This window comes from Bombus bifarius, unplaced genomic scaffold, assembly GCF_011952205.1.
Source record: "Bombus bifarius isolate JDL3187 unplaced genomic scaffold, Bbif_JDL3187 scf7180000007987, whole genome shotgun sequence".
Classification (NCBI taxonomy): Eukaryota; Metazoa; Arthropoda; class Insecta; order Hymenoptera; family Apidae; genus Bombus; species Bombus bifarius.
Window position 1 is genome coordinate 2,865,877 of NW_022884369.1, and position 12,130 is coordinate 2,878,006.

At 35.0% G+C, this 12,130-nt stretch overlaps 1 protein-coding gene across 1 annotated transcript; it reads left to right on the forward strand.

The window, feature by feature from the left end:
* Positions 1 to 6,122: 6,122 nt before the first annotated feature.
* On the forward strand, positions 6,123 to 11,821 carry LOC117205313 (leucine-rich repeat-containing protein 15). The gene is made up of 6 exons (XM_033443592.1): positions 6,123 to 6,575; positions 7,227 to 7,530; positions 7,878 to 8,106; positions 8,907 to 9,502; positions 9,860 to 10,262; positions 11,155 to 11,821. Exons 1-6 carry the CDS (start codon positions 6,363 to 6,365, stop codon positions 11,774 to 11,776), a joined length of 2,367 nt encoding a protein of 788 aa, XP_033299483.1. The 5' UTR covers positions 6,123 to 6,362; the 3' UTR covers positions 11,777 to 11,821.
* The last annotated feature ends 309 nt before the right edge of the window (positions 11,822 to 12,130 follow it).

A 12,130-nucleotide genomic window follows, 5' to 3' on the forward strand; every position in this document is an offset into this window, starting at 1 on the left:
CTTGATCTGAAAAAGTTAAATCCCGTATCTCTTCTTATTCACTCAGAAATTGATGTATCTGTAAACTTTACCTGTAGATGTTTACCTTGTATCTGTATCATTTCATGTATATCATATATATTGTGTGTATGTATGAATTGCATATGATGAATGTTACTGGTAGTTTCTTTGTACATTTATATTATGTTAACAGAGGACTCTGGCTGACATTAATGCTTACTTAATTGTTCTATTAGTTTATGTAATTATTTACTACTTATATTCCTTTCACAATGAATATACATATAACATAAAAAATATCTATATTTTGTTTACTAGCATTTCTCTTCTTAAACGATAAATTTCATCTAGTTTCATGAAACAAGACATTTTTTACGTATTCACATAGTAATAATATAATTACTTCGACTCGAATAATAGAATTACTTCGAATTAAATCTCTTAAATACACCGCGATGTGATTCGATATTCTATCTTCTTTAAATTTTTCCTTACTTACGTTTACACCACGCGAAACGATTTATTACCCAAATTGTGACATCAAAGTCTGATTTCCCTCGAATCTTAATTTGCACTCTCCTTAACGCGGCGCTTCTTCCACCTACGACCTTTAATCGTCACTCGCTCGAACAGGATCCTGTTTCAGGGTTACAGGCTTCGTGCGGAACTCCAATACGGATTTACATCGTCTGAGAGCAGGGAGACGAACGTAGGAAAGAGAAGGCGAATAGAAACGACAGCAAACGAAGGATAGGTCCGGACGACGATTAAACAATGCTACGGAAACATCGAGGATGCCAAGGTTTGGCGTGTCCTTCTCTTTCTCCATAGTTTGGGAGCACCAACAGATGTGCGCGGTATCACGGACCCAACGTATATTTTATAGACGTGTATACGTAGACGGAGACTCAAACACACGCGTATCTTGCTGTGTACGTTGCACCTCATCCTCGCGAGGGTCCCGCACCTCAATGTCTCTGATCTTGTTAAAGACGCACTGAACCACAAATAGCCGGCATCCATTCAAATATTAGCGAGAAATCTACCTACATACTTAAGCTAGCTAGCTGCACGGCAATAACAACTTAGTGGTGGGTGATATCGCAGCAGCAAAACAGAAAACGTATCGTTGGTTAACTTAACAAAGTGATAAATATGACAAAATTATAACGTAATCTGTTTGGTGTCTAATCAGAGTCTGGTAAAGATAGCTGATAAACTAGATAAAAAAAAAACTTGACACTTTTGTAGTTTTGCGTATATTTCACGAATACTAGCAAATTGTTGTACTACGTAATGCAAGAAGTTTACTTACGATGTCTAAATGTAGCTAGTCTAATTACGTACATGTCTGCTATAGGAAGGTTACAAGGCTCAAATAAAGTTTCTTATATATTTACAATATCGATAATATGTGATATAATTAGATTGCAATTACAGATATTTTATAGAAACATTTAGTAACAGGTAAAGTATTAAAATCTGTCACAACACACACACGACTATACTAAATACATACGAGCTAAACAACTCCATTTCCTGAAAATTCCTTAATTTTAGTATCAACACTGGTGTTTAATTTACCTAAAACGAACTAATTAATCTCGAAGGATTTAATCGGTATCACTGTTGTACGATTCGGATGTGAAGCCCGAAATTTAAAAATTTGATATATTAATTAAATTCGCATATTTTATAATTTTCAATCCACTTTATCTTGCTGCAATCAACAAAAAAATCTTAAACTTTGTATATTACAACTTTAACTCTTTTCGTACTTATCACCTTCTGAAGAACACAAAAATAATCTATGTATATACATATATGCACACATTATCATCGAAAGTTCGTATATTATCAAAATATAGGTAATATATATATCATAAAACACCTATAATTTCATACCTTCAAATGAAATAATTTTAGTGTTTTTTATTTTTACTTGCAATTTAATTGTTTCTTTATCCCTTTCATTAAAAAATCCTTGCATTTATTATGTATTCCGACTCCACTAATTTTAATAATGCATCAACACTTGGAATTACGATAACAATCCCAAACTTTGGAACGTAGGGTAAACCCGTAGGACAAAGCCACGTACAGGATACCGTAAATCTGTACGTACAATCTGTGCATGCCTGTCGATGCGGAAAGACCACGACAAACCGCTGGATTTAATTCAGATACATGCCACAGCAATTACGAGTGCACGTTCCGAAAGACGTCTTCTTTTACGCGCCCCCTTACAAGGCATAAAAGGTGGTGGGTAGGGTCGTTCTGAGGAGTGGAGTTTGCCTTTGTACAGACTCGCAGTGGCGTTGAAGCCGACAAAAGATAAGCCGTTATTTATAACCGAGCTTAGAGCCATTGCGTGGCGGGGGTGGCTTTAGGGAAAATAAAATCACTCCGGAATCTCACAACTCGCGTGTATAACCCCCGCAAAAGTATCTTTTCCCCGTTTCTAATGTCGAAAGGTGATAAACGAGTAAGTTAAGCACGAAAATTACCTTAATTACAACAGTCAGTGCTTTTTGTAAAGAAAAAATAGTTTTGCATAGAACTTTAGGATATTTGTTCCTAAACTCCCGTCGAAACTAGTAGCATAAACTATACGTAAGTAATTAGAGATCGGAGAGATATGTATTTCTAAGATATATGTATATGTAAGTAATTTCAATTTACGTATCATTGTACTTTCGCATGAATTAGCAAGGAATTGGCAATTAATACGTAGGATTTAATAGAAGACATTCAACGAATATGACACTCTCTTATTCGTATTTGATATCTACGAGTCAAATTTCCTGTCAGCATACTATTTTACAGTATACTTTGTTCTACGAATAGATAAAACTAAATCCAATGCAAAACTATCTGCCATCGTCTTTGCAACATAGAGTCGAAAATGATAAAAGTTTCTTGGAAGAGCAATTTTTTCTCAGGATAAATATGTAATAAGCATAAAAAGCGCGAGTTCGACCCTCCCGTCAAGCTTCCACGTCAAACGACTCTGTGGTTCCAAGCTTATCACGTTCGAAAAAAAACAACTTGGATCTAACACGTAACTACGTAATTCTCATTAATTCGACGAAAGAAATATCATATTAAACACAACAGCAACGTAACATTCTGAAGAATTGCGGTTTAATCTTCAAAGAAATTCTACGTCGCAGTATTTCCAATTAAACGGTCCATAAAGTAGCTGTGGCAAATCCTGAAACGTCTCCTGAGAAGAAGCTACCGTGCAAACGATACCAATGCAAACTCGTCCCCGTTTTATTTCCGAAGAGCCTACTGAAGCGTAACCCGAAGATCCGAGCGGAGACGACGGCGATATCTAAAGATTCGTCTTCGATGGCTCGTAGCTGGGTCGCAGGGGATGGAGGCACGGTGGGTGGAGGGCAGTTGAAACTGCAGGTTGGCAGAGAGAAGGGGATGGAGGTGGAGGCGGATGGGGGCGTCACGAGCGACGCCGGTAGCCGGTGGTGAGGGTAAAAGGGAGGGGGTCGGTACAGGGGTCGAAGCTTCCAGTCTGCAGAGGGTGCACCCCCACCCGCTGAGGGTGGGTGGTACCCAGTTCTCGAACTGATCAATACCTGAAACACCGCGAGGTATCGTCCCGCTATTTCCGGTGTCCCAACGTGGCCGGAAATGAAGGCGTTAAAAATATATAGAGAGATGTATATAGTATATAGATATATATATATATACCTACGTAGACATACAGGACAGAATCTACCAGGCCAGATAGTAGCAACGTAATATCTTCTCCAGCAACTGTTTCGTATAGCTGGCCTCAATAGCGAGTTTGCCGGATGAATTTTTGTTGTCTGGATGGGCAGTGCCTTTACGATAATGGTAACCGCGGCTTTGCCAGAAACACGCATAGAATACGTTTGTTACCTTTTGATTCTGTTACTAAACGGCTGACAGATGAGAATAGATATACTTGTTAATATTTTTCGAGATAACGGGCAAGAAGTATGTATTTTCTCTCTTGATTTGTCATACCGAGACGATACATACTTCGGTCTCTACAAGATTACATATTTTTCAAACGGGTATCGACGCGTTGATTCGAACATTTGCAGGGAAACAGTTTTTCACATAACAATGAAACGTAAAAGAACTGAACAATATTACATATAGCAACTTTATTGAGAATAGAAAAACGTTCACTTCAAATCTGTCGTGTTCGTTCGATTGAATTAGAATTGTCTATTTCCGTATATTCCAGTGTTTAACTAAGAAGTATATAAATTTTAAAATTTATATATGGATTGTCGCTTAATAATTTGTTAAATACTAAACACGGAATCGTGTCTTTGGACACCAAATTTACTTTTAATCAAATTTTATTAATCAACGCCACTTCACATTCTCCGTATTAAAGAGCGCCGATTTTTTTTATTACAACTATACGTTGCAGTATATCCACCGGTTGTGACTTGAAATTAGAAATAGGAAATCGATACAGGCTTGATAATCAAACCCATACAGAAACCATTGAATAACCATCATCGTGATGCAAAGTACTCTTCGTTCCATAACCCAATATTTAACTTTTGCTTGGCGAATGCGTGGCGTTGTTCTAATAACGTAATGTTCGGCGTAAGATGATTAAAAGCTCGTAGCTTCAATGTTTGAAATTCACAGAATCTGGTTATAACGAGCCGGAAGAGTAGGTGGAAAGTAGCAGGTACAAGAATGCAAAGAATTCGTGTAATCTTCAGGTTGGAGGGCGTGACCAAATGTCTGGTGTGGAACTGTGGATTTGCAAAATCTCCACGAAGGGGTTGGTTTAGTATATCAACAGGTAGAAGTAGCGCGTCCTTGTCCCTACTGGATAAGCCGTCGGCTAAGCGCCGGCGCTGGCTAAACCGGTTGCACCCTCCCGAGGGTGTGACCTATCATCCCCATTGGACCAACCGGACGTGTGAAAAAGAGAGAGACACAGTCCTGCGCGGATAACGACTTTTTTAAATCTATCAACACGAAGGGAGGAGCCTTTATCGGTGCATGTCACAGCTATCTAACTTTAACTAAATTCTTATCGCATGCATTGATTCACACGTTCTACATTGTAGGTACTTGATAAGTAGCGAGCATTCTCTTTGTAAACTGTAGCTATTATTTTATTATGCTAGGCTGTAATCTCGGTAAATTTCTATACGTTGGTCGCTATTTGTTTCCTTACAGCAGCCAAGGATATGTAACGAGGTACGCGAATGAAGTGCTTCACTGAAATTAGAACTATCTTACGAGAAAGTTAAAATCGAATGGCCATATTCAGATACCAGTACTAACTGAAGTAAGGCTGTGCGATTAGAACTTGGAAATGAAAATGAAAATAGCAAGGAGAATTTTTATCCTTTTATCTCTTAAATATCTTATGGATTATCGTCCAACGTGCTCATCGCATTCTTGCTACTGTATTGTATTGACGTTGGTTATCGACATAATTCCGGGTTGCGGTTGTTCCAGTCTGCAGAAAACCTTAGATGCTGCCCTGTTGGATTGATAAAAAAAGGTTGTAATACATCGACAGTAGTTGGGGAAAGGGGAAAATATCCGCATGGGTCAGCCGAAAGAGACTTAGACTGCGGAGATGGCCGCCTCAATATCGGCTTTTCGGATGCTTGAGGTACTTATCTAATGTCTTATATTTTCCACTGGACTGCCCATTCAAATTTCAATTCACAGACGATTCACTGTATCCTTCTGTCAGAAAAAGTTTCCATAAACTAGTTTTTTAAATATACTTCCTGTAATAGTCCCATTAATATTTCTTAAGTATCAACGATAATTAATCTTTCTATACTTTCTTTCATCACAATAAAATGTATAGAAGAACATGGTATATTTGTAACAATAGGTAGTAGTACTTTTCTAATGATTTTTTAAATATTCAATTTTTGTACTTAACACTCTTCGAATTTTACCACCTCGTAATTTGTTCCAGTAAATGTAAATAATTCATATATAACGATGATCGTAATTTTTTAGACGAATAACAGGTGCATTTGTCGATATATCACTTGGATTTTTTTACTATCACTGGAAATAATGTTCTCCACACCTCGTTGTACGCGCCAGTTATCTTACAGAGATATCATGTGGCATATCCCACGTTACTTATCAAAGATAAGTACTCAGTAGTTTTCAGGACGGTTCCGAGTACTGTTGGCCCACTCATTGATCCGCAACCGTTCATCTTCATTCCACGAAACCTCAAAGAAAAGAACAGTGAAAATGTACAGTCGAAAGTTGACATAGAAATTCCTGCCACGTTTCTATTAACAAGAATCTGAGTCCGCTTCCGAATGAAAATGTGATTTCTATGGAAGTTCACGCGATCGCGTATGATAGTAGACAATATGAAGGACCGGATAATGTCGCCTCATGGTTTGCTATCTTTGTTAGCCACGTACTTAGGAATTTTCTCGATTTTCTCGATCACGATGTGTCAAAGTACTTGCCCTACGAGATGTTTGTGCCACCTCAGCCAACAACCAAGAACTGTCATGTGTTCAAAACAAGGCTTGGAAGTGTTTCCTGAAAATATAAGCGACGTGGTAGGTGAATTCTCTCTGTAAGATTAAGCTAATGACGAATTCATCTTCGTAGTGTTGGAAAGAAGAAAAGAAGTGTTTGCGAGTGTTGGTAATGGCGGTGTAACAGACATTTTCTATGCTTTATCGCGTTAATGATTAAAAAAGCAACTAAGAATGAGTCATTACTACAAATGTACCGGTAGAGAAAGGAAATGAGTATTTAACGAATATCTTGAAGAGTATTGCATATATAACAATATGTAAAAGTACTATATATGTCGAACTATGTAAAAATAGCAACGTCAACATACATAGAAGTACTGCAGTATGAAAATATGCATGCATACACATGTACGAAATTTTTCGTTCGAATCATTAATACGTTTTCGCTTTGGGAATCAATCAACGTTATATAAATTGTATTCTGATATTATAAATATCATTTCACATGAAATTTTATATTATCTGTAATAACTTTGGACACAATGGATTTCAATCTTATGAGATATGAGCAATAATCTTTTATAGATTGATGTCATGTATTGATCATAAAACGTTACGTACAAGAAATGATGACATACCAGTTACAAGAATGTGCATTCGATATTGACAACGTTTTAAAGAACAATTTATTAACTATTTCGTGACAATCATCTTTTAATTATGTTTTAGGTAGAACAATTAAATTTATCCAACAATCTATTAACGAATATCAGCGATGATATTACGCGACTCACAGATTTACAATACCTGAATTTAGCAAGAAATAAATTAAGTTCGTTGCCCGAGGATTTAAGGTCTTTGAAAAGTTTACGACGATTGGATCTAAGCGACAACAAGATAAAAGACGTCGTTGACATCAGATCCTTAGGACAACTACCATCGTTAACGGTTCTACACCTATCCACAAATCCATTATCCAAATTGGAGGGATTAATGAGCGCCAGTATCGAAGCTTTGGATGCTAGTTACTGCGGTACAATTATATTTCATTAATTATATGAATATTTTCATAATAAACTTGTTACGTACTCTTCAATTATTCTTTGTTCATCGTAAACATGAATTTTCCAAGGCTTTTATTTCAAATAAATTTTCAAAGATATAAAAACCGAAATTCCAAATACAAGTACCAATTAAATTTTATTTAATATTCGGAAGATTTATTTGTTTAATTCTTTCATTGAAAGCGACAGTAGCTAAATAATATATTTAATACGTATAAGGACACTGTAAATTTATTCCTCGATGTAAATACGCTTCTGAGAAGAAACTTTAATTGTTAACCATCGAGTTTGTTTTTAACGCCTTTTCATTTAACAGAGATACGGGAACTCACTAATACATCGTTGGATAATCTACCAGCACTGACTATGCTTACGTTAATGGGAAACCCACTGAAAAACATTGACAAAACATGGAGTCCAAAATTACAGTGGCTCGATATGTCTGACTGCCACTTAAATTACTTAAGACCCGATACTTTCAATGGATTTCCAGCGCTTGAAGAGCTTCGACTGTCCAACAATCCTACCTTAGTCTACAGCACGAGGTAAGCAATCGAAATTCTAAGCAAAGAAACTATTCCTTAAGCCGAGGACAACGTTTGAGAATTAATTGTAATACGAAAGATGATTCAGTTTTGGTTATGAAAAAATATCCAAAACAAAAAATTAAAATCATAGTCTTACATGAATAACTGTTTCTGCAACTCTGGTTGCGATATCAATTTTCGTTTGTATTATCGTACAGTATGATCGTTACGTCGTTATTCGCATAAAAAGTCTATTTTTTACTATACAAATATGAAAAATATTAAGAACATGTGACATTACAGGATGACGTTGAAAGGAATAAGAAACTGTAAGAACGAAGCCAATTACTCGCAACTAATTAAATTTGCAGCCGTTATTCTAATTTTAATTAGAGAATGAACGAAATTTTATAATTTCCTCTTCAAATTAATATTATACGATCTAGAACATAATATTTTCTAAGAAGCATTAGATTCTTTTCTATTATTACCAGCCTATCAAGTTATTATCTTATTATATACACCAGTCTTTTTCTATTCTTTCTGTATTCTTATTATATTACTGAAGCTATTAAATTTAGAAAGATATTACATCTCTCTATGAAAAAGTAACACAAGTAAGAGGTAGTGAACCCAATAAGAAATATTGATTTTGTGTAAAAATATAAAAATTGCTATCCTTACAACTATTTCGTCTTTAACTTTTAAAAATAAAAAAGAAGGAAAGATAAATGAAACCCAATTTAATATTTTAACAGTTGAGTATGTTAGCCTATTTTACACTTACATAAACAATATCGTGAATATTTTATTTTCAGAAACTCGACATTGACACACTCGAAACTAAAGAAGCTGGACGTGTCGAGATGTAATCTGGATAGGCCAGGTCTACACGGATTTCCCTTATTGACTCAGGCTCGATTATCCCGCAATATGATTCGCATGCTGCCGGATCGAATCTTCGCTAAAAATAGAGAACTCGGCTTCCTCTACCTTAACGCGAATGGAGTTGAAAAATTGAATATGAGCACGTTCGAGGGTCTAGTGAAACTGCAAGTATTAGATTTGTCTGCCAATTACTTGGAAGTGATTCACCCATTGACATTTCACGAAAATGTTGAACTCAAATTGCTCAACTTATCCTACAACGTTTTGCACGAGCTTCCAAACTTCACGTCAACGGTAGCAACGTTAGACGCATCGTCAAACTTGATAAGTGATCTAAATGGAAATTTCTTGGCAAACATGCCAAAAATAAGGAGCGTTATTTTGAGTGATAATCGACTACAAAGGCTTCCAGCAAAATTAAAATCCACATCACTGAAGAATTTAGATTTAAGGCAAAATAGAATAATCGAGGTGCTCAACGATACGTTTCTTCAGTTACCGCAACTACTAAGAATCGACTTATCAGGTTTGATTTTTACCAGTTTATCGATAGATCTGCTACCATACCTATCTTGAGATCTTCAAGTATTTTTGAAACGTATCTCTTTAATGATTTACCTGCTCGTGTATCGTGTATAAGTCGACCAATCGAAATACATCGTAGACGTTAATTTTCAAAACTAAACAACCGATAAATTTTTTTAACGATTAATGTTAATTTTAATTAGCATCTTATCACATTAAATTTACGACACAGAGGTAGCGAGGAAAATTAAATAATTGATTACTAATTTGCTCAGACAATAGTTCTTAATCAATTGTTTTGATAACGCTTAGAATTATTCGAATTTTTTTAATGATAGCAAACTTTTTAAATTTTTAGGAAATCGTTTGACAGAAGCTATAAATCCAGAAGTTTTTCGAAACAATCCAGATATAAACAACATAAAATTAGAGGATAACCCATGGCGTTGCGACTGTGAGGACTTATACATGTTGTATACTTTTCTAACTGAACGACCAGCAAAAACTGTGGAACAAACTTTGCTTTGTCAAAGTCCATCGAACGTATCTGGTTATACCTGGCTAACTGCTTGTTTCAACGCATGGAATGGATCTGTTTATTACAACAAGGACAGAACCTGGGGATTTGCGATGCTCTTTATTCTTACAATCATTGTTTTATGTGGAACTTTCATATCTATCAGACATATGATGAGGATTAAAAGGAGAGCTATCGAACAAAGACAACAATTGGAAACTTTAAGACTATTAAGGCAAAGAAGGTGAGGAAGACTCTTTTAAAGAATTCAGACTTACACGATTTATAAACTTAACTACACTCTCTAAGAACTGTTAAGAACTCTCTAAGAATAAAAAATATTATATTGAAATTTTTTATATACAATATTATGAATATCTAATTTGAAACGATTACTTATCTATTTAAAACTGACGATAATAATCACGAAAGTATTTCAATTCAGACGGATTGCATTATTAAGAAATTATTCGACTATAGCAAACAAAATAACTATTCTAAAAAAAAGTGTTAAAACTTTATAAGCGATCTGTTTTAAATGAACAAAGTGTTTTCCCCAAAGATAAAACAGATAGTAAGGAATTTTCTTTTAAAATTACGAAAACGAGAACTATACAAATAATTCTTTGCAATTTTTCCGATATAGTGATATTAACTACAAAATTTAAAATTACAGTTCAAGAACATTTTCATCGTTTCTTAATTATCATTTTACATCTGTCAATCTGTACAAATTACAATATTACCTATGTACAATAAATTAGAAATCTGTTTTACCTCAATGAAATAAGTTTATTTAAAAAGATCAAAGTATAGCTGCGGTTATAAATTAACGATTGTATACTTAACAATCCTTTATAAATCTCATTTACAAAAGCTAAGTGTCTCTTTTCGGAAGTTGTATTCTTTTAAAATCCATATTATTACAGAAATTTCAATGACTTCAATAGAAGTTATCATGGTGCATTCGACATAATTGATGAAATCTCTTTTAAAGTTATCAAGATAAGAATCCAAATATTTAATTGACTTTATCTATTCTCATTTCAATTATTTACTCTCAATTCAATTAAATCGTTTTTATTAAATATTTTTTTTATCATGAAAAGAAAAAGTAATTGTTGATTGTTCAACAGAAACCAAGCTACGCAACAACAGCAACAAGAACATTTGGAACGTGCACCAGAACCAAGAATCCATCCTCTCGAATTAATAGGGCCACCTAGTTACGAAGAAGCAGTACAAATGCCGAGACTAGCCCGGTCCTTAGATAATTTGGATGAAATTTCGGTAGAAACAAGTTCTGCGCGTGTTATGGGTTCTGCTGATAACATAAGATATAAATATAGAAGAACAAGGAGAACAAAGAAGAGAATTCAGAGTGAGGATGATTTGCTTAGAAGGGAAGAGCGACGACACGAAAGAATCAGAAGAGAAAGAACTACCTCCGTCGATAACAGCGAAACCGCTTTACCACAGAATCAGAAAAATTCTAGAGCCTATATGGTACGTAGAGCCAGAAGGCAAAGCGTGATAAGTGATTCTGTAGAATCAGGAAGCGGAAGAATTCAACCCAGACCGCAAACACCGAACTCAAAAAAAAGGCGACGGAGGTACACAGTTTACGACGGGCACTCGACCGATGACGAAGACTCAGATATTCAACCAGTCGGTTCTAGTAGATCGATTGTGATCAGAGAACTTCGAAGAGAACCTAAGAGCGGTTACAGAGAATCTACCGCAGAACAAGATTCTTGAAGAACTATCTGTTATCAATTTCATTAAAATATTTTTTAAACGAAATGTTATTATATTTTGATATTTTTAATACCTAGTTTTTACGAAATGATCACATTCATAATCATTAATCTACCATCGAAAGATATTAAATAAAACTGATTACTGTCAACGAAAAAGTAATTTTGTAATAACGCACTTGCATTATTCTTCAGAACGATCAAACATGTTGCCAAAATAGTTAAATAAAGATGAAACGTGCAATTAATCAGGATTACGAATTATTAGATCACGCAATAAAGGTATATTTCTCTCGAACGTCTTTTATGCTTACCTTTTATTAAATTTTATTAAATTCATACATTTAAAAAATTC